Here is a 26,891-nt window from a genome sequence, read left to right as displayed (position 1 = left end):
CCTTTTTTTTCTTTTTTCTTTTTTTTTTTTTTATATAGAGCATCAGTGTGAAAGCTTGACCAGACCACAGAGACCTGCTCAATGGATGAAAGCTCTTTAAATGTTTAAATTAACTTTGTGCAACAGGCCTGTTTAGACTTGTATATCCTCACTTAACGCTGTTCTGAATTGACAAAGTGTCTGTTAATGATGAACACCGTCCGGAGAAAAAACATAAGGGACAACTGAGCTACTTAAATATATCCTGAGATACTTTAATGCAGAATCTGCTATACATTTTTACGATATTTGTAAGGAATGACCATTCGGTTACAGACTGCTCCTATGGTGGAGCATCAGCAGTGGAAAGGTGGTGATGGAGGCGCGTGGTCTCCCACCACTTCAACAAACATTTAGCTGGGCAGATTACATCTCTGCAGCTTTGAAGATGGCACAGTTAGATTTTTCCTGGAAAGGTCCCCTCTTCTCTCTGGTCATCCCATTTCTGGACCTGAAGAGACAACAACATTTTGAGACACAAACAACAAAGTCTCATGCTCAGTAGAAGACATTTCCTCGTTGGGTTGAGAATTATGTGTAGGGAGAATCACCAGTGTCTAATTTTGGCCTGAAACTATTCACGTTGTTTTGATTTTCGGGACTGAGACTCACAGGAATGAGAGGAACGATAAAGTTGTTTGACCCCTGCTAAACAAACTCAGCCCACATATGGCAGAGCACTATGTACATTCTGACTGTATACTGTTCAACTGTGTCTCTTTGGACAGAGGGTTCTTGTAAAAAAAAAGTAAAAAAAGTAAAAATGATTTACCCAGGATAAGGGGCAGAGGGATTGGTAGACCCTTTTGTACCAGTCACATGGGGCAGTGTCCACTCCTTTAGCATCCAGAGCTTTCTGGCAGCGGTGATAGTCTATTAATAGAGAAACAATAATAACAATGAGTATTTTAAAAATGCATGGTCCTCAAGAAATCACCTCCAGCCCAGAGGTGAGGGGTCCACAAGTCTAAAGATCTGTATTAAGTTCTGAGAGGGGCATACAGCATTTTACCTGACTTGCATTAAATACTACAATACATTTTCTTTTATCTTAACTTCTAGGTGGCACAGCAGGTCTTCATGGTTTTAACTATTTTTGTCAGGAGTGTTTTATCTTCATTTCCAAAAGTGAGAAATGTTTGGAACCACAGCTGACTGCTTTGACCTTGACATGCAGTCTCACCCAGGTAGTTGGACCAGCAGTTCCTGGTCTGGTTCTGGTTGGGGAATCTGGCATCGAAGGGGGCAGTGCGATACTTCTCGAGCTTTGCCTGAATGTCCTCAGCCATGTTCACCTCTGTCGAGACAACATCATCAATGTGGACACCGCGGAATGCAAATGAGGAAGCTTTTCTGGGTCACCAAACGCAACGCTCGTTCCAAATACAGCCCCGCGACGCGTCAGATCAACAGATCAATGCACCGCTGTGGCCCAGGTGTGCAGACGACCTGTGCAGCACATCGACTAACTTCATATGAAAGCTCTGTGTCTGAAGGTGCGCACCGGCTGCGGGCTCAGCAGAGGACTGTTTTTGACAGATTTAAGGGCTGCTGCATGCGGCACCTCAAGGATGTTTCTAGAAATGTAGAGCTCTCATCAAATACTCCTTTCACATAGCAACTCTGTAGCACAACACACGCTTATAGGCGCGATCGGCTGTAAAACAAGCACCTGATCACAGGAATCTTAGCGCAAAGTGCGAAAACCTGATACGTGTTAAACGTTATTGGCAGACATCTTATCAATAGCTTGTTCAGCAGGCCTCCACGAGCATTTCCTCCTGAGGTAGCACACTTTCTGTTTCTTTTTCATACCTACGCTTGTTATTTCCCTTCATCGAACTGACTACTTGCTATTAAAATACAGCTTGTGGCAATAGATTTTTAAAAAGAAAACTACAAACGCAACTCAGTTTAGTGTTATCAATTTCAGACGCGGCAGCTGAGCTTTTTTTTTTTAAATAACTGTTTTCTAATAATTCACACAAACCCTTTAAATAAATGCGGTGCGTGTCTGAAGAGAGACAGTTAAAGAAAAATGAAGAAAAGTAAACGTCACCTGCTTTGCTCTGCTGCGTTGTTTGCTGGCTCGAGCTCCAGGTGACTTTTACACCGGACGGTGAACGTGCGCCGCTCCTCTGATAAGCGGTGTGCGCGCGCTCCGCTCCGGAGATGCTGCGGCCGTGCAGCCCGCTCACAGAGGCATGGCGGCGGCCGCGGGTCACATTGAACGGCACGCGCGCAACGCACGCGCGGCGGCGGCGGTCAGACAGGTGATGTGCGGGGCTGTGGGGGGCAGCCGGGACGAGTGAGACCCCGCCGGGGCGGCGTGGCGGTGGTTTACGCTGTTTAATGTCATGTTTCCAACGCAAACGGGAACTTTTTCTTCACGGGCGGAAGTGTTGTGCCATTCCGCATATTTTGTTAATCATTAAAAGCGGTTTGCACTCGGTAGTTAAAGGAGCTGTGGTAGTTTATTTGGAGTTTTAACGCGTTTACATTAAATGTTAAGAAGAAGAAGAAGAAGACAGGAACTCTGTTGGAGTTACAGCTGCCAGGTCATGTGAGGGTGCAGCTGCGATACTGTTTATTAGTCATAATGAATGTCTCACATGGGAATAGAAGAGCGCAGTCCTAATCAGTATGGCTGGTTTATGTTCTGTTGAGCTTGAGTTTTATTTAAGTACACTGGTATAAAAATCCCTGATGTGAGGTCGGTAGAAGGTGGGCAGTGTTTCTGATAGGATGGTGGGCTTCCATCCAGTATCCTCATGTGCCTTTCCGCCTTCTATCGAGCTCCTCTCCAGCCGCGTCTCCGCGCCTTTTCCTGCCGAGCATGCCCCCCCTCAAAAAAAATAAAAAATCAGGCACGGTGGGCTTCGTGTGTCATGATCGCGTTATTTCCTTCCAGGGAGCGACTTTTCGCTCCCAAGAGTAATTCAGGAGGGCAGGGGCCCGCCTGCAGTTGTGCGTCACGGTGACTAAACAACGCGCTGTAATTATTTATGGAGCAAAGTGTGACGGGCGGCCCCCCCTGTGATACGTGACTGTCTTCAATACGTCCATGGACAGTGAGCCAGCCACGCGCTTCTGGCTGAGCGCCGCTGTCCTGTTGCAGTTCATTAACAATGTGTCCACCAGGACACAAGAGGTCAGCAAACATTTGACATCATTAACATTTTTTTGTTAATGATTAGCGCACATTGTTTTCTGAATATGTGAGGTTGCTGGGAAGTATTTCATTGTGTTTTCAATAAAGTATTAAACAAGGCAACAATATGAAAAGATTGAATAAGTTACCAACTGTTTTAAATGTGATGTGACCATATATCTTTAATTAATTTGAAGTTATTAAGGCATTCAGTACTAGATGAATTATCTGTTCATAGATTTTGTTTTTTCTGGCTTAGGACGCTATACTATACTGTTACAGAAAAACATGAAAATGTGCCAACATGGATGTGGCGTCACTCTTCACAAAACGTTTGATTTTTATTCTTTCCCTGAATTCCACTGATGGTGAATAAAGGCAAAAGACAGGATCCTGAACTGATGCCCCTCATTAAAACCATATGCTGATCATGAATTATATGTAGATAAACGCTTCACAGTTAAAAGATTTCATTGCTCTCAGATAATTTAGTTTGTTCGGCGTTGCAAAGCGCGCTATGGCTTCAATCACGACAATCAGAAAGCTGCCCGATGTATTTTCTGCTTTCACTGTACTTCCATAATGAGACACACTTGAGATTAAGCAAAAGCGGTTACTTTAAAATGGTTTAATATTGCTCAAATTCAAAAATGTATCAGGTCAGAAAGAAAAGCCAGCTCCAACAAAGGCACGTTCCACAGGTTCAATATATTAATGTACAGCAAAAACTTATTAAAAAACAGCTTAATGAAGGAGCCATCAACCCACAGCAACAACTCAATATTAATTGAGAACCTTTGAGAGTTGGCGTGGAGCGCCTAAACGGTTTAGTCAGTGAGCATCACTAGTTACAGCATCTTGGATTGAATAAGTGAGGACACACGTTTTGATTATCGTCAACAGTACCAGTGAATACAAGACTGCCTTAGCAAGATCGCAAACAGAATATGGAACAAGAAAATGGAATCACATAAAGTAAACCTTAAGGTTGGTGGGGTGTCTGTCGCATTTCAAGTCTGTTTTACTGTTGAGTTTGAGAAAATGTACCTATGATTGCGCAACCCTTCCTTTAAGGCTACTACCTGCTACCTTTAAAGCCCAGTGCGACATAAAGTTGCATAGATCCAAAGAACAACCCAGCCTCTGCAGTGTAAAAAAGGAGCATTGCATTGTTATATGAGAGGGTTGGAAACAATACAGCAAGGCAGGTCCTCTTTATGGATTCATCAGCAGGAGAACAGCAATCTGTGCTATATGATTGTCAGGGAATAGCAGCTCTACGGACACTCGGCTAAGATCAAATTCACGATACTATGTGTGCAGTCAAGTCAGAAAACAGAGCCCAGATTGTCCAACAGAGATTAATGGAAGAACCCTGTCAAACCAAGTCAACCCAAAGCCTCTAAACACAAAGGATTTTTTTTTTTGGTTGTCAGCAGTTGGAAAATCATAGCTAGTGTACACACTTTGGTTTCTGGAGTTAAGCTGTGCCAAAATGGTTTTAACACAGAGGATTTTCGGTCACCAATCGCTGAAGCGCAGACGGTTGAAGGCCTCTTTGATGTCGTTGTTGGTCTCTGAACTTCCGCCGGTGCCGATTCGGAGCACGTTGCTGTCGGGGACGTCCTGCTTCAGCTTTCGCTTGCTGAGGACCACGGTGCCTTCAGCCCCCTCCGTCCTGGGACCTGTCAGCAGGATGTAGGCTGCATGGCGTCCGCGCTCCAGCAGCGTGGCTAAGATAAACACACAAACACAGTCACACCGAGAGCAGAGCCCTGTTTCACCCCAGCCCTCCAACCGCTCGTTCACATGTTGCTGTAGGAAATTCAAGACCAAAAAGCACCTCTGAATGTAATGATGTGGTCCATGGAGCTGTTCGACTCAAGGAGAACATTCGAATAGACAGGATGGAGCATGTAAGAATGTCGGTCACTCGTCGACGGGACCTGGAAGGAAACGTTTGAGTGTGATTAGCATTTTGTGAGATATCTGCTAACATGCATCTTTTAATAAAGGCGGTGTACTCACAGACAAGTTGGTCTCTGGGGGCATCATGCCCCAGAACACAAAGATCGAGAAGGAGTTGGTGGTGTGGATGGAGGCGGGTCTCGGCGAGTTAGGAGTGGCTAATAGCTTGACTTCCCACAGCACGCCACCAGACTTCCCATCAAGAATTATAACCTACAAACAGGACGGACAGTGGTACAGTTAATGAATGATTCAAATTGATCACCATGAAGGGGCTGGGCACAGAAAATGAAACAAAAGACCCAGTTTACCCTCTTTGTGTAGTTGCCGACATCCTCCTCGACCACAACGTCAAGTAAATCGTCTTTGTTAAAGTGACCAAAAGAGGGCTGACTGAATGAATGAGAGCACAGAGAAGATTTATGAGACTCAGCCAGTCTGTTTGTAATGACAGTGGATGGTTTAGATATTTAAAGTGCCCTCCCAAAACAAAACATAACACAATAAATTGGTTATTTTGTCTAAAACAGTTTCAACAGTAGTGGCCGATTCATTAATCCATCAGCTGATTAGAGATAATCTAACTAATAAATTATTTTAATAATTAAATAATTAATTGAAGCATTATAGACCGTCCTGCTCTAAATATGAGCTTCGGTCATTGAAAAACCTGTATCAGTCGACCACTGTTTAATAGCCAATTAAACATTAATGTGTATGTGTGATATTCATTTTAGGGCTGCAAATGTTAATGTTATTATCTGCTCATTGTTTTCTCAATTAATCAAGTCATCATTTTGTCTATGAAATGTGAGAAAAGAGTGTAAAATACCCAGGTTGACATTTTTAAATCGCGTGCATTGCTCACACATAGAATTCACGTTCGAGAAGCCGATCAATCATTCATCAGAATGGTTGCCAATTGATTTTCAGTTGATCGATCGATCAGCTCGTTTCAGCTCTTTGCACGTGCAAAATAAAAAAACAAGCAGGAGGGTTACCTGAGGACTGAGCTGGTGTTGAATGTCCACAGAAGGTGCAAATCTTTTCCATCGACTAACACCACCTCCTTCCCGGTCACAAGCAGCAGGTTGGGTGTGTCGTCTGTCTCGCCTGTTCTGAGCACTTGTTTCACCGAGTCAGACCTACAACGTAAAAAGTAAATATCGGCAAAAGTGGCTAAAAGCGCGACAAGCTGTTGAGTGACATGTGTGTTGCTGGAATGATAATCAACAGGTGAAAGTTGGCTGCTTCTTACTCGTAGATGGGTACGAGGCCTGATGTCGGACTGGCGTTCTTCTCCCAGTGTGTGTCCTTCTTGAGGCCCGTCTCCATCCCTGCTTTAGCCTTGGCAGCAATCCTCCACAGCGCCAGACCATACAAGCCAGTGTCTGTGAAGGAGCACGAGGTTACTCACGACTGCCATCAGATGGAGAGTACACAGTGTGTATACATCTTTGTCCAACTGTGGACTTACTTTTATTTGTATTTCTATGGAATAAAACTAACATGAGGTGTTTAAACACACTTCAATAAAAATGGGACTTTGTGAATGTACTACATTAGACTATTCTTACTGAGTAATAAGCGACACCACAAGACTATTCCCACAAGAGGCCCTCTCTACTCTCTGATCAAGTGCCACCATTTTCTACATTAGCACAAACCCTGAGGACAGTTTCAAGTCAAATCCCATTGGTGTCCAGACACATAATAACGACTTTTTACCTCCCTCATACCTTTGGGTTTGTTTCTCTTTTGCTCTCCAGAGCAGCTGACCTGCTTCTAATTTCTAACACTTCTGAACTACTTTGATGCAGCGCAGCACTCCTCTATTAGGAAAGGCTGAGCTGGTCTGACTGCAGATGGGCAGTGGCCTGCTGGGACTGTCATAGCTGGTTTCAGGTACAAACCTTTTTGTAGCAGTACATAGTGGGAACCTTTAGTAGTGCAATGGAGAAGATGATTGGTCGCCTCTGGAAAGTCAAGAACCACCGTAGAACCAATCTGGACACCCTTCTTCCCCGAGAGGAATACCACCTGAGTCTGCAGAAAAGATGAGAGATGTCGAAATTCTATCATGACGAAACATTAGCATATGAATTCACTGCCAATGTTTGCTAATTGCATATTTGAGTCCTGTCACAGCAGATTAATACGCAGGAAAATTCAAAAAATACAAGGTGACTTCGATCCTTATACTGCAGGAAATGGGAAAAGTGCAGAAATGAATGCAACAGTAATAAACAACCTCCCTTATGTTTACCTGTGTGTTGTCAGATGCCACCAGAGCCACGTCGCTGACCTGGTCCCCATCCAGATCTGGGACACTAAGAACAGGCAGAGTGCTGTGCAGACCAGAAGGCTGAGGCTGCCACCACCTGACATCACCTGCACGTACACACACACACAAGAACAGAAGTAGATGGATTTTGCTCAGCCAGAAAACAATTCAAAAGGAGCTTTATTTGACATTTCTATGTATGTCTAAGAACAACAAGTTATTATGAGAATATTTTTTAACTATGGTTACATAGAGTTATTAAAGTTTAATAGCAATATACGTTATGAAAACGTGATGTCATTTGTACCATACATAATACAGAGACAGGGTAACGAGTCACTAACCAGTGTATTTGTCAACGGCTGTGAGCCTGTCGGAATGGGACAGCAGACAGTCCCAGGTTCTGCTTGAGTCTTTGTCTAGACCACACTGGGCCCAGTGGAAGTCAGGCTCCAGCGGATGCTCCCACAGGGTCGCTCCATCTGTCCCATCCACTGCTAACACAAACACACATGGCGAGGGCAGACCTGGAAAACACAGAGTGTGTCTGAATTACACAAAACGAACATTTAATACAGAGCCCCCATACAGAGAGCAATCCATCCTGCTTTCATAAAAAAATGAAATACCTGCATCAGCACAGGTGTTGTTCTGACTGCCTTCTGTGCTTTTGATGACGAACAGGACATCCATCACCTTGTCTCTGCTTGTATCTTCAATTGCTAAGAAGTCATAGGTCACTGTGGCGCAGAAGGAGAGAGCAGTAGTTAGTCCTGAACTTAAAACGCTACCAAGCAGTGGAAAGCACACACACTTGTACACACCTGCTTCAGAGAAAGTCCTGTTCCAGGAGATAAGATACTGTGGTCTGACGGGACAGGGGATGATGAAGGAGAAGGCAAACACTATGGTGAGGCATAGGAACAAGGAGAGGAAGAAGACTGCTGTTCGCCAGTGGGTCAGTTTGGCAAAACCCAAGACTTCCTTGCAGCTCTTCTTCTTCAGCTCTGCTGCTGACGGTGCAGTTCCCGTCTCGGCTCCGTCCTCTCCCCTCTTCAGAGGGTCGCCCTCCGTGGCGCTGCCTGCGGTCTCCATTGTCGCCTCAATGCATTACCAGCTCACAGATCTGCTCCACAGGGAAAAGAGCTCACAGCAAAGCCTTACCTCAATATAATGCTGGGTTTAAATAAACACTTGAGTGACAAAGCCCTGTTTATTTACTTCACAGTGAACACTCCCATCATAGCATGCAATTTGCTTCTAAATCTGCCCCAGTGTGGAGCCAACAACAAACCTGCATTTGGCAAAGTAACCAGCGATAACAACAGACCAAACTCACTGGCATTCACTGATATAGTAGATGAAAAAATACTGGAGGCAGCAGTGTCTATCAATCCAGCCATTTCTGCTGCATCAACCTTTGTGGACCTGAGCCTATTCAGACGTGCCAGCAGCGACTCCAGAGATTTCTCAGCACAAAAACACAAACCCACAATGAACAATCATCACCACCCAGGCTAGCACATCCTGTTATTTGTTCCCAAGCCAAATGCGTATTACTCTTACAAGTATGTGTGTAAGTTAGTGAGCACAGCTCTTGTCAAAACGATTTAAAATCAGCGAATTCACCGTGCGCTGTTAGCTAGTCAGCCCGGGAAGGACGCTTGTTCCGAGCAGCTATCATTGTTAGCGAGCTTCGCCTTAGAAAAGTTCACGGTTAACACCTGGTTAAGCTGCTAACTTGTTGAACGAAGCCCAGCCCCCTCGCAAGCAGGAATGCGGAGTAACGTTATCATGAAAGTCCTGCCACTTGAGGTTCAATGAAACATGTACAGCGACTCGAGAAAAGTTTCTTACTGTACTGTTCACTGCCGTCTTTGGTGGTCACTGGCGCTGTAGTAGGCCTGGCACACACTAGCTGAGCTGCCTGTCAGCCTCAGCTACGTAAACAAAACACAAGCAAGCCTACTATTGAAGTGACGTTTCATTGCCTTAAGCTTGTCACTCGGGTAGCGCTTATCCTCTGCTTACGCTGAAGATTTATTGACCGAAACGACGTCAAACCCACCAACTATAACAATAACCTAAACTTTAACGTTCTGTAACCTAAATGTGATTATAACGTCTAGTTGAGGATATCAGTGGACAAAAGCATGTGAATAGTTGCTGCCTGAAAGGCGAAGTTCAGGGCGTCAGAATAACTAAACACCTAGTAATGAGTTCAAGTCGCTCTGATTGGTTAACTCACTTGTTCTAAAAGTCTACGATTGGTCATTTCACACCGATAGCCCTCCCATTAGCGTTAGCTAAACGGAACTTTCCACAACAGGCCTTGTCGTCATTTCCCTAATGTGAAACGGAAACTGGCTTGTCCACGAAATTGAGAAAAGCTGCGATAGGTGATGCTTGGACGAATAAATAATCAAATAACCTAACAGAAATACTAAGGAACTGTTTTCAGTTGCTTAATTTTTTATAGCGCTGTCGACTGGAGATCCACAACAATGTCTGCCCAAGCTCAAATGAGAGCTTTGCTCGACCAGCTAATGGGAACAGCGAGGGATGGTGAGTTGCCGTAGCATGCTAGCTGAGCTAGCTAGCTAGCCAAGATGGAGCCACTGCTGAGGCTGGCTTGTGTTGGTGTGTGGTGGACAGCCTGCATGAATGGATGTACTGCAGAGGGCTGTGTAAAATACAGTAACGTTAGAGTCAAGTAACCGTAGCCTTTACGGTTCAACGTTAGGACTTAATGTTTGTATCCATTTTGGCTCATTTTAATTTAAAGAGATGCCACGTTTTTAGTTTCGGCTTCAGCACATTTAGTTTGACCTGAATTCCTAGCTCGTAGCTAAGTTAGCTAACGCAACTGTTTATTGTGAAGTTGCGGAGCCGTCAGCCGCCATGCTGCCTAGCATTGAATTATATTCGACAATTTATCACCGCTTCACGTTAATAAAATTACAATCAGTTGGATGGGCAATATAAACGCTACTTTGTTACATTCGTAGTTAGTCGGTCGCGATAGATATAGTTTTAAAGAACACGCATTAGCAGTCGTCGCATTAGGCCAGCAATTTACAGCTGAATTAACATTTGGCTTACTTGACCAGGTTGTTTAACTGCTTACCCAATTCACTGCTAACGTCACAATGTTAGAAGTATCTTTGGCAAATGCATAACAAGATGCTCTGATCCTTAAGGGTAAAGTTCAATTAAAAGTTCTGTATTCATCATTTTGCCTAGGTTTGCCTAATTATTACCAATGCAACGTCTTAGCTGGTTTAAGGTGAGCCTAGTTTGAATGACTTTGCATACTGTTGGATAATTGATTTCCAAAGAGTGCATTATATTCCTTATTTTTTGATTAGTTGATCTTATGTTTTCTATGTAAAATCTTCATCAGCGAAGTAACCTGACTGCAGCCAAGTTAAATGTAGTGTGTGAAAAGTACAATATATGCTACTGTAATTTAGTTTAAGTATAAAGTAGCATTAAAATGGAAATATGCAAGTAAGGTAAAAGTATCTTTAAAATTGTACTATACAATTTATAATTATAGATAAAACTTAATTGGTATTTCCTGAGTCTAGAACTAACAGTGTGCTAGCTCTATTGCTTGGTATTTAAATAAATAAATAATAACAATAATAATATATAAGTGAACTTGTCAAATGGAAATTTGTTAAATGTAAATCAATATTTTCCTGATAATGTAACTACTATTGTATGGATCCTTTGACATGCTAACATACAGTTTTAGTGCTTGCTTCCAGCTATTTGGATACAGACATTAAAAGGTAAATCAGCTGTTAAGTCTGATTGTCATGGACAGAAAATGACAGCTCGTTGCTGCTCTGACATTTGAATAAATCAGACGTTCATCCTTACAGTTGATTGAACAGAACTACAGCCCTGTGGATTATCTTTTAGCAAGTTGGTAATTCGAACTGTGAAATTAGAGTAAATTTGTGTTGTGAGTTTGTGGGTGTATGTGTGATGAGATTGATATCAAATTCTTCCCATACATTTGTTGCATACAAACTGAACAATTGTGGCCCCTTTATTTTATTCATTAAGGTTCAGTGTATCTTTGCCAGCCTACATCAATCTGCAAAGGAGTTGCAGAAAAGCCTCATGTTCATCGAGCCGTGAGTCACACATAATTTTTAAAGCTGTTATGATGAATATCCAAACAATTTGTTTGCCTTCCGGAAGTTATTGTAGACTTTTTGTAATCACACAAATGGGTATATCTCTCAATGGCAATAGAATTACGATTTGGAGTAGTGTTATGCAGCTTGAGCTAAGACGTCTGGTCGCGCTGAATCCAAACGAGCACTTTTCCATTAGACGTCTCTTTTCAGAAGGCAATTTTAGAAGTCATCGAAACAAAAACTTTGCACACATCATTTACAATCTGACTTGTGTATGACTCCCAACTTCTTACTACAGGTATGGGCAAGAAAACTGTTCCCATTTATACTTTTCTACAGCGGGTTTAAAATTCTGCTGCTGAGGTCTTGAAGATGCAGAAGGGTACAGTATGTGGTGCAGATCGCAGTGTGTATAAACTAATTTCTTTTCTTGGATTTGTTTTGTATTTTTGTTTCGAATTTCTTTTCAATGTTTCATATTTGTAAAAGGCTTGGCTGGAACATTTTGTCTGAAATGTTTACATTTCTTACCACATAGCAGTCTTTCTTGCATAGTCAAATGTATTGAAATGTAATGAGCACTTTTGAAAATGCAGGTAGCTTTGTTCACACTAGTTGATTGAAACTACAGACTATAGTTATTTGCCAGTATTGTGCCCCTATTAGCCTTATCTCATAATGCTCCACCTTTCCACATTGAACATTGAGCCTTATCACATGTTAAACTGGGTTGAGGCTCTAACGTTGGCATATTTTTTTTATTGAGACTTGGGTAAGGTAAGCAGCAGTAATAAAAGGAATATACACACACACACACATGCAACTTTTACCTCTTCAGTCTTGACACATATATAGATAATAAACATAGTCTAGCAAAGGCACAGTTACTCTATTACTGGTCAATATGTTACACTAATGAATTAGATGCAAAACTCTGACAGAAACATAAGTATTGGTTTTCACCCATGTAGGTGGGCACAGAATGCAGTCATAATGACACATATCTGCCCAGTGAATGTTGTGCATTTACAGTAATGTATATTAAAGCACTGGATTCCTCGCCCCTGCTAACAAGTATGTGAGGTCTTTCTCACTGGTTGTTTTTTTGACTGTTTCAGGGGATGAGACGCGACAGAGGGTCAAGTTCACTGACGAACGAGTCTGCAAAAGTCATCTTCTAAACTGCTGTCCACATGACATCCTGTCTGGAACTGTAAGTGGCCTATAACCACCAAAAAAAAGATTTCAGAAGAAAAGCTAAATCATGTACTAAACGTAATCATAGACCATTTGATGTCATTCATATTTGAGTTTTTGCCATTTGAGTCATGTCTGCTTGTGTTTTGATGATAGCGTATGGACTTGGGAGAGTGCACAAAGATCCATGACCTGGCACTTCGGGCAGATTATGAAATTGCCTCCAAGGAGAGAGATCTGTTCTTCGAGCTTGACGTAAGTGATGTCCTACTATAAATGATACAGGTGTGTAGTCACTATGATAATAAAACACAGATTAGCTGTTGGTGTGGGGGCTTTGCAAGACACAACCAAATACTTCATGTTGTTTTGAGTATTTAAGTTCATTGTAAACAGCAGGTAAGAGGAGTTTGAGCTTATAGCGTTTACCATAATACTTTCTATTCTATTCTTCTATTTCCTAATTTGACTGTTATTAACAGTTCTGCTGCTGCTTTTGTGGAGAACTAGCTTGTGGCTCATTCATCGCCCTTAATAACAGTGCAGCTAAGTGCAACAATGGTGCTTTTCACCAGCACCCCTGACCGGCAGCTACAAAACAACCTCAGTTTTTTGCGTTTGAGACGACATGTGCACTGCTACAGCAGTGTCTTTGTACAGTATTATTTGGATCAGCAGATGTAGATGACGGGTAAGGAGAGATGGTTAGTGCAGCACCTCACAGACCGCAGTGACTTGTTTTGGGAGCAGTTAATGTCTGTGACTCTCTGTTAAATGATATTGAAAAATCAGCATTGTCCTACTGAATGTTTCCAGTGTGCCTATTTATATAAATGTCACGTAGAGTCTGTTTTTCTCTTAACATGTTTTCTCACTTTTAAAGGCGGTGGATCACCTGGAGTCATTCATTGCAGACTGTGACCGGAGGACAGAACTAGCCAAGAAACGCCTGGCTGAGACCCAAGAAGAGATCAGTGCTGAGGTGGCAGCAAAGGTGAGATTTTTCATCGCAGACGTTGTGATACGCGTGTATTACATTCACACTTTTGACTCAAGAGTCTTTAACTTTTTGTTGTAACAATGTGTTTTGTGGTGGACATATTCGATGTAAATTGTGTTGTTTGTGCTGTGTTGCAGGCAGAGAAGGTTCATGAGCTGAATGAGGAAATCGGGAAACTCCTGGCCAAGGCTGAGCAGCTCGGAGCCGAGGGTAACGTGGATGAGGCCCAGAAGGTCCTGCAGGAAGTGGAGAAGGTCCGCACTAGAAAGAAGGATGCAGAGGTGAGGAAGGAGTATTTGGGAGGTACTTCCAGCTTAAGGAGGTGTTGTGCTTTTCCTTCTATTAACAATTACATCGTCTAAACCTTTAGAACCTTTTTCTTTTGTTTCTCCTCAGGAAGAGTACAGAAACTCCATGCCAGCTTCCAGCTTCCAGCAGCAGAAGCTTCGTGTGTGCGAGGTGTGCTCTGCTTACCTGGGTCTCCATGACAATGATCGTCGTTTGGCCGACCATTTTGGTGGGAAGCTTCATTTGGGCTTCATCCAGATCAGAGAGAAACTGGACCAACTAAAGGTATGTCCCACCTTTATATTCATTACAAGTATATCTAGGGGTGCCATGGAGCAGATTTTTGGAAAACCTACTGAAAAGGGAAAAAATGGGTTATTAAGTATCCTGAGGTTTGGATAAAGATAGTTTCACATCTAATTGGGTCCTGTGTTTTTACTTTGATCAGAAAACTGTGGTCGACAAGCAGGAGAAAAGGAACCAGGAGCGCTTAAAGAGACGAGAGGAGAGGGAGAAAGAGGAAAGGATGAGGAAGAGGTGAGTGCAGAAATGTAAAATCCTGGTGCCGTTTATGGAACCTCATTTGTTTGACAAAGTGTATTTTTCTATTCAAACTTATGGTTTTGGCATCCACTTATTCCACAGGACCAGATCACGGAGCAGAGAGCATAGAAGGTAAGAAATTTGTATCTCTTGTTTATCCGCTTATGTTATGATAATCATCCACTGCCAACAAAGGGCTCTTATTTGTCCCTCCAGTCATTAAAGTTTCTTCTCCCCCCTCAACTCATGTGTTGCCTTCTGTTTTTATCAGGTCCCGTTCTCGTGACCGCAGGAGGAGACGCTCACGCTCCTCATCACGAGACAGGCGCCGCTCGCGCTCACGCTCCAGGGAGAGGAGGAGGAGGCACCGCAGCCGATCCCGCTCTCGCAGCCGAGGACACCGCCACAGCCACGAGCAGAGCTCCAAACACAAGTAAATACACAGCAGAGCCAACACGGTTCACACCGAACCCACGCAGAACATAACGTCAGAGAAAAAGGCTCCAACACATTCGTCACATGTTAGGTTTTTCATGGCTGCAGCTTCTTCAAACGTGGTGTTATGTCTCTGTCTGACAGTTGAAATGTGACTGGCAGGTTGTGACATGATATCATTCCAGGCACGCCTCATCTGGTGTTTGTGTTTTGGCAAAAGCCTGGAAATTATTTGAGAGTATACAATCTCTTTGTGTGCAGCAGTTTAATAAGGAGTATGTTGCTCTGATGTGGTCATACATTTTAAACTCCTTCACACTGTTCGAGCTTCCAGTGTGGCTCTTTACAAACAGGCTCCTGCTTTTCCAGCAGTGTTACTCCTCTGAATATCTCGTACTGTCTCATCACCCAGGTCGTCCAGGGACCGAGAGCGCTCATCCAGAGACAGGTCAAGGGAGCGAGACCGGCGGGACGGCATGAACGGCAGGTCGGACTCCCGCCGGGCAGACGACAGGGACATGGGGGACTTCTGAAGACCAAACTCCCCCTCTATCACGACACACGACCTCCTCCTGTCTCTCTCACCAGCCTGTCCATTAATAACAACCTAATGTGACACAGTCCTTGCCTTGACCCTTTTGTTCTCCCGCCTGCCTCCTTTCTTTGCTTTAACAGTTAATGCAGCTGACCCAGAGTGTATCCGAAATATTGTATGGGTTCAATTTTCTAGCATCCGGGTATATGGAAGATTGCACTGGATGGGGGTGATTAGTTATTGATCAGTAGTGGATTGTATTGTAATACCCACATCTGTAATTTGGTGGCTGTCTCTATCCTATACATGTCATATCTTTGTTATAAACTACCCTCCAATGGCTCCCACAGAAAAAATAAACCTATACTGATGGTCTGCTGGACTGAAGCGTGAAATGTAAACTGATGCATAGTCTTTTATCTTTTAACTGATGGTTGTTTGATACAGAATCTGTCTGTAAATATGTTTTGGGCCTATTGATTGTCATGGTCTGAGAAGCCTCATCCTCTTGTTTTTTTTGTTTTGTATGATTTCCCTCTGAAGATATTTCTCCTGGTAAACAACTTGTGTTATACAGCTGGGGTGCAGTTGTTGAATGTCCATATATGCTTAGTTTGCTGAAGCCCAGTTAAAGATTTAGGAACCCAATTCAAAACCAGAAGGTTTTAAAATTGCGAGTATTCGTATCAGCCTTGTTTCTCCCCTTGTCCACTTTTTCCCCCATTAAAATAATCGAGTTTTATTTCATGTTGTTGGTAGTGAAGGGAATGTTTTTGATCGAGAGTTTGGCCAGTATGAGTAAATGCTTGTTTTGAAGTCTCTTGTTTCAAAATTTGTTTCCATCTGGATTTCTTTGATTGAAAATAAATGGTAACTTTAAAGTTATTGTCGGCATGTGAAGCAGTAGGTTCAGAAATGATACATTGGAAATGCTGTAACTGTACATACCGTTTATTAGTCAAGTCATAAAATTGACACTTTGGCCCACTCAAGACAAATTCCTTTGTGAATAGATTTATAATGGCAAACAGATTTCAAAGGACGCATCGCTTTAACCTTATGTGTGAAGTCATATCGGTTTATGTTCTGCTGGAAATCTTTCTTTAAAGTCTCAATTAAAAAAAAGTTCCACCATTTTAATCTTTATTGTCTGCTGGCCACAGTCTTGTCATTGTCACGGCATGTTAATCACATTTGAAGTATTTCGCAAAGATAAATACATTTCATTTAAGTTAGTCCTCACCTTCTAGGCAGATATTAGAAGAAAACTATTCACATGAAAATCAACAACATACATTACAGTGTACTTCAGTGTTAACATACTTCATTTGAACAGCACCTGCTTGAATTTAAAGTGTTAATTTCTGATTTGCTGCCAAATCCTTTGGTTTTAATGTAGTGATTATGACAGAATGACCCTCATGACATGATTCTGTCATGATGGTCTTTGCGGTGTTGGAGGGTCAAGTCCCTGTCACGTGTTTTGTTCTCTGGTGAACATAATCAATAATTCAGTGGGTCGCTCTTAAGTGACGACGCCACTAGAAGAACACAATCCTTCATCTGAATCTCGTCATGATGTGGACGCCTGCCGCTCATAACGTGCTGCTCTCCAGTTTCAGATCAACCTTCATTTTCTGTTTCTCCATGACTGCCTCCAACTCGGTGGCTCTTCGGGCATCCTGTGGCAAGCAGAGGAAAATTAGGGCATGAATGAATGCTGTGCAGATAAGGTTCAAAAGGTGTTAATGTGGCAATCGCTGTGACTTCTTCCTTCATGATACCATGAAGGCAAAGGTGTAACTTAACATGCAGGTTCAGCGGTAATTCACAGTGTTCTCATGCTCACGTAGTAAATCATTTAAAAAGGACAATTATTCCATACATTTGACACTAAAGAAATTATGTCTTTCACCAGCTGACCAATTAAAGATGCCAAGGATTGTTTTCCCAGTCACCAGAAACTTTACAGAAAAATGTGTATAAAAAGAATGTTAATCACTTCTCAAACAGTTAATTTTCCAACTGCTTGATTCTGGTTAAAACAAAACATGTAAAAAACATAATTAGTGCACTTTTATGACAACACAATGATGCATTTTACTATACAGAGTGTTACTATCCTAAAGTGATGTGGAAAAGTGATGTGGGAAATAAGATCCAGCTTTCAATGGCTGAAAATCAGTTCTGGCTTTTAGCTTTGGTCATTTTCAGTAGCACCATCTGGCCGCCCCTACATGAAAGAATATAAGTAGCCATCATTTTCCTTTAATTTACCTCCAGCAGTGCTTTCTGCACAGTGAGCTGGCTGTACACTCTGGCGCCCTCATCTGGAATCACAGCTCGCAGCTCCTCCTTGTTGAGGGAGAAGAGCTGGGCGCCTGTCAGCACTCCCAGACATGAGACCGTCCTGAGGGACAAAAAACACGTGAATGACTCCATCTAAGACAATAAAAACTCTCTTGAGGCTGCTACTCAAAGTTTTTCCTTTCCTTTGCATTATGATAATCTATCGAACTGTAACCAGAAAAATGTGCTTTAACTCAGGAAATCATGATCCAATTCATTTGATTTTAAGCTATCAGTGCTAAAGGAAGGAGCTCGTGGTGTTTGACCTTTTAACAAACAAATGACATCGTACTGGCAGCACTGCCCAGTGTGTAAACTGCTCTGAAGTCAGCAGATGTGACGTCACTCACGGCTCACTGAAGCCCTTCCCTCGGAGCCACTCGGCCACCTCCTCTGGAGGGGAGTGGTAGTCGAGAGGAACAGAGGTGTCTGAGGAGCGAGGGATGACCAGAGGTTTGTTCAGACCGGTCTTCCCATTGGTCAGCCTCTGGAGCAGCTCGTCATTCACCAACATGGCTGAAAAAATTCAAAGTGGCAGAAAGAATGGTGATATTTGAGCCTCTCATGACTGCTACTGACTCAGTGGATCACACAACAGCTGATTTGTTTTCTCATTCTTTCAGAGCTGGTACTGATCCCTTTGAACATAATTCTTATAAAACCTACTGTTACAATTATCCATTATTTGTCTTCTCTGACTTGTCCAAAACATTTTACCTACAAACCACCTTAGCACAGCATGTATGTGACACATTCACACCTCCTACGCAACACAGGTAGTGAGGTACCTTTGTTATCTGTGTCCTCTGCAGCTGACATATGTTGGCTGTATGCCGGTAAGCTGTGAGGGCGCTGCGGGGAGTGAGGCGGGGCCTTGGGTGGAGCAGGAGGGCTGGGTGGGACTGCGGAGAAAGTCTTGGCGAGGGGCGGCGGAGCTGGAGCCTGCAAGAATGTGAAGCGGAGGGAAAAACAACAGTGGAATTCACTCCAAGAGAGCACAGGTGAGAGCACACCTTTGTGCTCATGTGATTTGTGTGTGCATGCATGTGCACGTGTTTTTGTGTCTTACGCTCGGGGGTTTGCTGGCGACGGGGCTGTCTATGTGAGCCATGGGTTCCAGGATGTTGAAGGGAACAAATCCGATCTGGTTGAAGCGATTACGACACTTCCACCAGCGCTTGGACGATTCAATCACCTGTCAGCCGAAGGAGGCATCATTACTGATATGATGTCAAACCCTGAATGGATGATGGGTTCCTGAATGCACCATGAGCACATCTTACTGTGTGTTTTTACATGAACTGCTTGACTTCCTTACCTCGAGCTCCTCCCCCTGCTGCACTGACAGCTCGCTGCTGTTCCTGGCTATGAAGTCGTAGGTGCAGCTGTAGAGTCTCTCGGGCTCTGGTGGGAGTGTGCTGCCATCTCTGAGAGGAAAAGGAGACAGACTCTTCATCGTGCAGTCAGGAGTAAATTGTAGCAGCTAAGTGATCTGCCTGTTAGAGATGACCTACGTTTCATCTGGGATGTGGCTGTCTAGGGGTCCGACTGGCGGAGGTGGTTGGTGCAGCTGCGGGTGAAAACGAGATGGACGTTCATGAATGTGCAGCACACACACGGGCAGAAAGTAAAAGACTCAAAAGTTTGAGTTTAGGCAGTTTCCTCTTTTATGAGTAAGCTGTCAAAAGAAAAATTAGGCAACCAGCTGAGAGAGTCAGTAAATATCCTCCTTTTTTGATGCTTGACTGCAAACACCTCTGAAACACAATGATTTTTTGTAGCAAAGGGAGACCTGCTAATACAACAGGTGAAATTCACAAGGAACTTTCAAAACAGCACAAAACCACAGCTTTAAAAATGACCGTCAGCAATTTGTATACAATAGTACATTCACAAAGCCAAGGTCAACACAAATACATAATATAAAAAAAAAACCTGGAGCCCCGAGCTATGGAGAGAAAGCAAGATGATGGTTGGATGGGCTGTTTTTCAGCAGCAGGGTTGCATTTGGGGAGAGAACATATTTAAAACAACAGACAAGCAACCAAAAAGATGCCTTGAGTCCAAAGGTTCTGTTTCCAGATGTGAAACTCAAGGCAAAGTTTGGAATGGTGCGAGCAGCTACCCTGTGAGGGCTAAACTCCGTGGTTGTTAACAAAAACTGAATACAAGGCTTTTCTTGACATGTACGTATCGTTTCCTGCTCCAACTTCTGTGTTGTACTTTTACACACATATTCTGACTTCTCCTCTCGCCTCTTCTGACACACACAATGGAGTGAGTAACCCATATCACACGCAGGTATTCCATACCTCTCGTTTTACTCGGATGTCCTCATGTTTGTGCTGTGACTCAACCGGATCCTCCCAAACCTGCCCGTCTGCCCTCAAGGCTTCTGGCTTCCAGCCGTCCAAGAAGACGGGGGTGTACGGAGCTACGGGGCCTCTGAGCTGAGAGCTGAAGGTGCACACAGAGACATCGAATTGGTCCCCGTTGCACTTGGCTTTTACTTTACAGTGTGACCAAAACTGTGATTACTGTTAAACAGAGTTCCATACAGTTCTTAGAAGTTAATACCAAGATTAAATTTTGGCTTTAAAGCAGCCAGCAGCCCCAATTTTGTGGCAATGCTAAATGCCTTCACAGGGGACAATTTTCATGCATGTGTTAAATGTGGCCACCATAATTACATTGTTGGCTGGATGGAAAGATTTATTACACTAAAATTCCCCATTAAAAATGGAAGGTTTTCAGATCTTTAAAAAACAATAAATCAGATAAGAGTTGGCTGTACATTTTATGCTTCCATGCAGCTGCAGAGCTGTGAAGAATCGCCATTATATTATCATTATCTCGAGAGAAGCCGGGCAAATTAATGTAAACCTGGATAAGTATACTTCACAAAATGTATTATCATGCTTCTTTAAAAAATCGTCCCTGTCTGATCCTGTGCTTGTTGTGCTGACCGTGGGAGAGTCCAGTTGGGACCCAGAGACGTCCACAGCTGCCTCTCCTCTTCATTCAGGTTGCCTTGTAGCAGGGTGATGGCAGAGTTGGTCATTGCGGGGCTGGACACTGAGGCTCCCATAGCTGGTCCCCCTGTTGTTTTCACCATCTGCACACACACACACACACACACACACACACACACACACACACACACACAGGTAAGATGAAAACCAGTGTTCATGCCCATAGTCCGCAGAAACAGGTCTGATACTGGAAGTCTAACAGTCACTGGTGTGTTACAAAAAGCAAAGCTGACTACATCCTGTTGATTGCAAGTTTAATGATTAAGCTAAACTCAGCTGTTTTTCTTCTGTTACAGCACTGACAAAGCACACACACACACACACACACACACACAAAGCCTAACAGATATATCGACACAAACACACACACACACTAAGAAGTGACATACACAGTCCCAGAGACATGGGGTTGGGTATTTCCATTCAGGCAAACCAAACACACCCAATCCACCCTTTGATTCTCTTCATGAGGCCTGATTCGTATCTGAATAGAAGAGGCCCGGCATCAAACATCGACCGAGACACACCTGAAACTCCAGGTTCGATGCTTCACATTTCATTTGAATTTGAATTGTTACATTATTGCAGTGGCTTTAATGAAAGGCCTGTGGAGGTGGAAGCTCCTTGAACCATGAAGCAAAGCAGATAAATGCTGTAAGAATTAATATTTTGCCGTATTTTCTAAACCGGATGGCAAAGAAAGTCACTGGGGAACCACGTTTGACAGCTAGACTACACCGGAGCTGCAACTGAAAGCAGCAGGACCGAGAACTCCTGCCTGCACACAAAGTCTGCCACATAAACCAGATCAAACAAATGCTGCGTGTATCAAGTGCTTGGAGTTTCAAACAGGCCAACACGCAGGGAGCTGCCTTGTGTCAACACTGAGGGGAACTTGGAGTTTCTGGCTGCATTACTCAGCTACACCGACGGCTTTCCATTATTTTGACATGACACACACCTAGCTTAGCTCAGGGACAAACGTACGGCCTATTATCCTGGTTTAAAGCCACAACCTTCAGGGAAATAATGACAATAGCGTCCATTACATAACTGAATTACTTAGCGGTGTCTACACCTTTATCCTCTGTTCATCCTCCCCCAGACAGTAGATGATCTGACATCATGAGACACATGGACACTAGATTTATTTTAAGGTGTTCGTCATGTCTGACGAGGCCTCGTGTTTATAGCAGCAACAGGTGTTGCCCCCGCGGGCCAGGCGGGCGGAGGCGTGGACGTCCTAACCGTCACTCACCATATCCAGAGGTTTGAACACGTGGTGAACGAGCTCGTCTGATGAGGGATTGGAGATGGTTGATTTCAGACGGGCCTGTAAAGAAACAGACAGGGGAGATTTACAAGGCAGCGCAGGAAGATAACCATGAGAGCTGCAATGTGACCTGGCTGAATGCACACCAGCAGGCTGAAGCAGTATTTGAATTTCTGGAAGATGTCGATGAACTCCTCCTCTGGCGGGGGACGGGCCTTTGCCGTGAGTAAATCTTCTGTTGTTCCGAAATGGCAACATGGAAGACACAAGAAAAATAGGTCGCCCATGGTGTCATCAGTACACGTAGCTGTCTTATTTCAACCTGAAGACACATTCTTATGCATACCATCTGCAAAAGCATCTCCTCTTACCTTCAGCACTTTGCTTTTTACTTTTCTTCTTTTTCTTCTTCCTCTGGTTCAGCACCGTCGCCGCCTCCGCGGTCTGCTGCAGCTTGGCCATGAAGCTCTCGATGTCGTCGAAACAGTGATTGAGGATCCCCTGAGGGAGGGAGAACAGCAGTTTGTTACGCACTTCGGATAGGAATTACAGGCCGAGGTGGCCGAACAGGCTCAGAAAAGGTGATGGGGAGGCGTACCACTTCCGTCTCCGCTCGCAGGAAAGAGATGTCGGGCCCGCCGTTCACGCCGGTCGCTGTCGCAGAAGAGAGGAGCGGATTCAGTTCATCCATTTTCATTCACGGCCCCGGCCTTTGCTGCATTTCCTGGCCCCGTTTACCCTTGAAACCCACCCCCCCTTACACACACACACAAAGCAATCTCTGTGCACCTACATACCTCTCACTTCTCTCTTTCCCTTCGTCTTACCTTCTCGACATGTCAAACAGCAAGTCTGTTTTTCTTACCTCTGAGTCCTGGGTAAGGTGGAGGGTTGGCGGGTGGGGGGTTCGGGGCATGTGGGATGGGGGGGCTCGGGATTTCATAAGGGTCGATCATCTCTCCACCACTCTGAGGAAGCCTAAAGGACGAGAGGAGATACAGGTAATTGCACTACAATGGTGGCAGTGTCACAGGAAACGCTCTTCAGCCGCTTAAAAACGTCCATTCGCGAGCAACACGTTTGCTTTGCAGACACGCTCGTCCTCATTCTGGACGCGGCCTTGGGGACACCTTTGATCAGTGGACCCAGCCGGTCAACACAGTCCTCTATCAACAGACATAATGTGATGCCTCTGAAATCCAATCCTGCAGCCCTCATTCCACCATGCAAGCACACAGTAAACAGTCTGACTGTGCTTTCTCTCAGGATATCACACACGGCGCCGTGCCTCAGCCCAAATTCTCCTTTTTAACAAATCAACAGCAAACAGACAGTTTTAAACGCAAAAGACAAGGGCGCGGATCACTGCAGGTGAAACCTTTCGCATGTTTGCCTGCTCTGTGCAAATACCTGGGAGTGCTGACTCAAACTTTTACTGAATCAGCATCCAAAGTCAGCCTCACCACATGTGTCTGTCCTTCGCGCGTCCTTTTAAACAGAAGGTTTCTTGCAAAGCAGGTAATCCGTTCAGGCACCGAGCCTGCACGCCGCCGCCGTCCCTCCTCTGCTCCCTGTGTGCTCTCTGTCACAATGGCCTTGTTTTCTCTGTCACACCTTCTTAAGTTATGTGGAAACCGGTAAAACAAGTCTCTCTCTCTCTCTCAGCTGTTTACACTGTCCTCTCTGTCTCTCGCCCTCTCTCTCTTTCTCTCACACAGGTGGATGGAGGCTGATTTGATTCAGCGGAAAATAAAACATAATGGCAGCAAAACGAACAATTGAATGGGAAATGGATCTGAATCATTAAGTATCATCCATGTCTGTCTTTCTGCTTGGCTGCTTGTCTGTTATCATTCGGCCGTCTATCAAAGTCACATACAGAAACACATCTTTTTCAACTGGAACATGGAAATAGAGCAGTTAAAAGTTAGAATTTCATAATGAACTAACATCAAATTAATGCTTTGGTTTGAAAGTCTTCAAAAAGTCATTCTGGCGTGTTTCATTTGCTTATGACCATGACATTCACTGTACCTGAGGGCGTCAGGGAGCTTCTTACTCCTATTGGTGGCAGAACCTGAAACCGCGAGAGCGATGTCGTCACAGATTTGCTCTGCCTGGAAGAAAAAGAGTCTGGAAGTGGCATCACTTGCAAAACCTGAACCAGGCTGACGACTCAAAGCTAACGCACTGAGTCACACACACACACACACACACACACAGGCTGGGAAGCTGGCTCCAGTCTCATTACTCACCTTCACGGTCTCACAGTTGAAGAAGTGAATGTCTGGCTTCTTCTGATCTGCGCTTTGGCAGACCAGCAGGAGGAGGGATGGGAAGTGTTTCTCCGTATTGATGGCGTCGCAGCGGTAGATGGATTTGAAAGAGTAGCTCTCCAGCTCGTCCTGCATGAGTAGATCGAACATAAAGGTCATGATGTGTGCGATAAATCTCAGCTCCATCCACTCACAACCTGCAGGCACCTGTTCTCACCTGGCTCTGTATGTCTCGGAGGTGAATGGCCTGGGCCCCGACGTCCAGGTACATCTGTTGACTCCACAGCTTCTTGCTCTGCGCCAGGAAGGAGAGACGGGACTGGGCTTCCTCCACGCTCTGCACGTCTCCATCCTGGAGCGAGAATGTCAGCAGGTGCTGCAAGCAGATGGGGGGTGAAAAATGACAAGGACGCGAGGGGATCATCTTAAATCATCACTTGAGGAAAAGGGTTGAGTTAAGGCATGAAACGTGGCAGAGAGGACTTACGTTAACAACATATCTGGAGATGTTTGTCATCCTTCATCCGCTGAGTCAGCTGCTCTGGAGTGAGACGACGTTTAGGTTAGACCGGCTTTCTATGAATATGCAGCTGGAGAAAGGGGATCACGAGAGTTTTTAGGTGGGGCCACAAGGGTGTTGTCGAAAGGACCTTTGCTCCACTCAGATGTAGACAGTTCTGGTGCTGCTGCTGTTGCGTTAAAGGCAGGCATCAGCTAATTAATCGTAGTCTTTCTCTTAAGCAAAAAGTCTTTGCCAGCAAACCTCCATTCAAGTTTTCCCTTCCTCTGTTTGAGTTTACGTCAACCCGTGCCTCTCTCTGCTTCAGTAACCTGGGATTACACTGTGTGTGTGTGTGAGCAAGTGAGCCGCCCAACCAGTCTGACGACAATACAGTGTATCTCGCCATTCAATTACTCTGCTCCTCAGTGACCATCAGTCCTGGGATCACTGGTATCAAGGGAGCCACTGTCCAGTATCGCTTACACTTCCTTCAGGCTTCACTGAAAATAATTTGCCTCCACCTTATTCGTTCATACACTCGGTGCCAAGCTGGTGTATGATACTGGTATGTGGTATAACATTTCAAAATAAAAGTCTCAGTCAGAGCGGTGAAGATAATTAGCATTTCAGTTTGTGCACACTATTAGTGAAGTGAAAATACATTTAAGACGACGAATAAACGTCAACAAATTCTTATATGAATGAATATGTACAATAAAAATCTTCAGTGAGAAATCAACCTCAACAAACTGCTGGACACTGTTACAAAACACAGATCAGCCATTCAGAGCTCTGTTAGGACTGTATGTATTCGCCATAGTTCATATCTACATTACAACACATTTTGAGAGGGAAAAGGTCAGGAATCGGGCGTAATTTCACAAAATACTAAACCTGTGTTGCAACAGCGACATGCCCGATGATTCAGTGAAGTGTACAGAAAAGGTCTGATTCCACTACATTTGTGTTAGAGTTTTGAAATGCATCAAACAGACAGAAAATAATAAATCAACACTGGCTACATGTTTTTGAGTAGCTTGACAAATTATTACACAAAACTTCTGGCATAAAAAGTATCAAACAGCATGTGACAAAACCTCCCACAATGTCTTTCAGTGCAGTTTCTGATTCATCTTTACTGTACATGTTAAACGTTACAAGTTCCGACCGCTGCAGAGACTGATGATTAGAAATGGATGTTTGGTCGACTTACCAGGCTCGATCGGCTTCCAGTGCTCTATTCCGTATGTTAACAGCTGTGTGTGTGTGTGTCTGTGTTTACACTGACATTAAAACCTGTCCTGTGTCTCAGCCTACCTGCAGGTATCTCTACTGCTCTCTTTGGCACTGGAAGCTTTTACAGAGCAGAGGTGTGCGCAGCCCCGCCCAGTCTACCACCCCACCTTAGAGATAAAAATATTTACCCAGCCTCTCACCTGTTGGGACACATGGGGCAAATTGTGCAGGGCTGCAGCTATTGGCTGAACGGAGGTCATGTCTTCTGCATTTTTCTCTTGGAATTTAGGTTTTTTAGCACCATAGAATGTTTTTATCCATGGTGGATAATTAGTAGGCTGATACCAGTATTTTTAGTCTTAGACTAATATATTTAAATTAGATGACTTTTAAGCAAACAATATACACATTCAGCATTTACTCACCAGAGTATTATCGCAACACTGGAGAGTTTTAGATGAGCATTTAATGTTGGAAAACAAAACTTAGAGAAGATACTTGCAACAGTTGTTGTGTCTGCAGACACACATGCAGAGTTGGATATAAAACACCTTCAAATGGTACACACACACACACACACACACACACACACACACACACACACACACACACACACCAGGTTTGGGGAG

General features: G+C 43.9%; 4 protein-coding genes across 12 annotated transcripts; 1 reads left to right on the top strand and 3 right to left on the bottom strand.

Moving 5' to 3' along the window:
* Positions 1 to 230: 230 nt before the first annotated feature.
* On the bottom strand, positions 231 to 2,254 carry LOC121624616 (cytochrome c oxidase subunit 6B1). Its single transcript, XM_041962409.1, has 4 exons — positions 2,099 to 2,254; positions 1,223 to 1,336; positions 812 to 912; positions 231 to 490 (listed from the first exon to the last, which is right to left on the bottom strand). The coding sequence occupies exons 2-4, from the start codon at positions 1,326 to 1,328 to the stop codon at positions 437 to 439; spliced, it is 261 nt and encodes an 86-aa protein (XP_041818343.1). The 5' UTR covers positions 1,329 to 1,336; positions 2,099 to 2,254; the 3' UTR covers positions 231 to 436.
* Positions 2,255 to 3,802: 1,548 nt separating this feature from the next.
* fam234a (family with sequence similarity 234 member A) lies at positions 3,803 to 9,604 on the bottom strand. Of its 3 annotated transcripts, none has more exons than XM_041962779.1 (12): positions 9,300 to 9,604; positions 8,267 to 8,568; positions 8,072 to 8,182; positions 7,787 to 7,969; positions 7,425 to 7,549; positions 7,072 to 7,204; positions 6,417 to 6,549; positions 6,160 to 6,303; positions 5,470 to 5,551; positions 5,219 to 5,371; positions 5,034 to 5,136; positions 3,803 to 4,923 (listed from the first exon to the last, which is right to left on the bottom strand). In XM_041962779.1, the coding sequence occupies exons 2-12, from the start codon at positions 8,535 to 8,537 to the stop codon at positions 4,712 to 4,714; spliced, it is 1,650 nt and encodes a 549-aa protein (XP_041818713.1). In that variant the 5' UTR covers positions 8,538 to 8,568; positions 9,300 to 9,604; the 3' UTR covers positions 3,803 to 4,711. The 3 variants fall into 3 exon arrangements, with proteins under 3 accessions (XP_041818713.1, XP_041818714.1, XP_041818715.1); XM_041962780.1 differs by lacking the exon at positions 9,300 to 9,604 and adding an exon at positions 9,167 to 9,278; XM_041962781.1 differs by lacking the exon at positions 9,300 to 9,604 and adding an exon at positions 9,072 to 9,090.
* A 191-nt stretch (positions 9,605 to 9,795) lies between these two features.
* Positions 9,796 to 16,738, top strand: luc7l (LUC7-like (S. cerevisiae)). 4 transcript variants are annotated; one of them, XM_041962267.1, is made up of 11 exons: positions 9,796 to 10,007; positions 11,520 to 11,590; positions 12,715 to 12,809; positions 12,950 to 13,048; positions 13,677 to 13,787; positions 13,931 to 14,074; positions 14,190 to 14,366; positions 14,530 to 14,618; positions 14,727 to 14,756; positions 14,896 to 15,057; positions 15,472 to 16,738. In XM_041962267.1, exons 4-11 carry the CDS (start codon positions 12,953 to 12,955, stop codon positions 15,590 to 15,592), a joined length of 930 nt encoding a protein of 309 aa, XP_041818201.1. In that variant the 5' UTR covers positions 9,796 to 10,007; positions 11,520 to 11,590; positions 12,715 to 12,809; positions 12,950 to 12,952; the 3' UTR covers positions 15,593 to 16,738. The 4 variants fall into 4 exon arrangements, with proteins under 4 accessions (XP_041818201.1, XP_041818200.1, XP_041818197.1 ...); XM_041962266.1 differs by having other exon boundaries at positions 11,895 to 12,809; XM_041962263.1 differs by lacking the exon at positions 11,520 to 11,590.
* LOC121624526 (epidermal growth factor receptor kinase substrate 8-like protein 1) lies at positions 16,525 to 26,366 on the bottom strand. 4 transcript variants are annotated; one of them, XM_041962258.1, is made up of 19 exons: positions 26,240 to 26,366; positions 25,012 to 25,065; positions 24,742 to 24,900; positions 24,504 to 24,653; positions 24,283 to 24,365; positions 23,114 to 23,226; positions 22,847 to 22,902; positions 22,620 to 22,749; positions 22,395 to 22,483; positions 22,234 to 22,308; positions 20,910 to 21,058; positions 20,256 to 20,400; positions 19,458 to 19,513; positions 19,262 to 19,370; positions 19,013 to 19,138; positions 18,732 to 18,885; positions 18,294 to 18,459; positions 17,872 to 18,004; positions 16,525 to 17,276 (listed from the first exon to the last, which is right to left on the bottom strand). In XM_041962258.1, the coding sequence occupies exons 2-19, from the start codon at positions 25,039 to 25,041 to the stop codon at positions 17,190 to 17,192; spliced, it is 2,010 nt and encodes a 669-aa protein (XP_041818192.1). In that variant the 5' UTR covers positions 25,042 to 25,065; positions 26,240 to 26,366; the 3' UTR covers positions 16,525 to 17,189. The 4 variants fall into 4 exon arrangements, with proteins under 4 accessions (XP_041818192.1, XP_041818195.1, XP_041818194.1 ...); XM_041962261.1 differs by having other exon boundaries at positions 25,012 to 25,114; positions 26,240 to 26,349; XM_041962260.1 differs by having other exon boundaries at positions 25,012 to 25,213; positions 26,240 to 26,347.
* Positions 26,367 to 26,891: the final 525 nt, after the last annotated feature.

Source organism: Chelmon rostratus, chromosome 21 (genome assembly GCF_017976325.1).
Source record: "Chelmon rostratus isolate fCheRos1 chromosome 21, fCheRos1.pri, whole genome shotgun sequence".
NCBI classification, from domain to species: Eukaryota; Metazoa; Chordata; class Actinopteri; order Chaetodontiformes; family Chaetodontidae; genus Chelmon; species Chelmon rostratus.
Note: the sequence above shows the minus strand (reverse complement) of the source record. Positions and strands in the feature narration are given on the sequence as shown.

Excerpts from the sequence above, each read along its gene's own strand:
- fam234a (XM_041962779.1), bottom strand. The coding sequence starts at position 8,537 with ATGGAGACCGCAGGCAGCGCCACGGAGGGCGACCCTCTGAAGAGGGGA. Across the intron at positions 8,183-8,266 it reads CAGGACTTTCTCTGAAGCAG|TGACCTATGACTTCTTAGCA; the intron begins GTGTGTACAAGT and ends TCTGCGCCACAG. Across the intron at positions 5,552-6,159 it reads AACACCAGCTCAGTCCTCAG|TCAGCCCTCTTTTGGTCACT; the intron begins GTAACCCTCCTG and ends TCATTCATTCAG.
- LOC121624616 (XM_041962409.1), bottom strand. The coding sequence starts at position 1,328 with ATGGCTGAGGACATTCAGGCAAAGCTCGAGAAGTATCGCACTGCCCCC. Across the intron at positions 913-1,222 it reads CTGCTGGTCCAACTACCTGG|ACTATCACCGCTGCCAGAAA; the intron begins GTGAGACTGCAT and ends CTCTATTAATAG. Across the intron at positions 491-811 it reads CCCTCTGCCCCTTATCCTGG|GTCCAGAAATGGGATGACCA; the intron begins GTAAATCATTTT and ends TTGTCTCTTCAG.
- LOC121624526 (XM_041962258.1), bottom strand. The coding sequence starts at position 25,041 with ATGACAAACATCTCCAGATATGTTGTTAAC. Across the intron at positions 24,654-24,741 it reads TCCGAGACATACAGAGCCAG|GACGAGCTGGAGAGCTACTC; the intron begins GTGAGAACAGGT and ends CTACTCATGCAG. Across the intron at positions 24,366-24,503 it reads TCAACTGTGAGACCGTGAAG|GCAGAGCAAATCTGTGACGA; the intron begins GTGAGTAATGAG and ends TTTTTCTTCCAG.
- luc7l (XM_041962263.1), top strand. The coding sequence starts at position 9,947 with ATGTCTGCCCAAGCTCAAATGAGAGCTTTGCTCGACCAGCTAATGGGA. Across the intron at positions 14,367-14,529 it reads AGAAACTGGACCAACTAAAG|AAAACTGTGGTCGACAAGCA; the intron begins GTATGTCCCACC and ends TACTTTGATCAG. Across the intron at positions 14,619-14,726 it reads GAGGAAAGGATGAGGAAGAG|GACCAGATCACGGAGCAGAG; the intron begins GTGAGTGCAGAA and ends CTTATTCCACAG.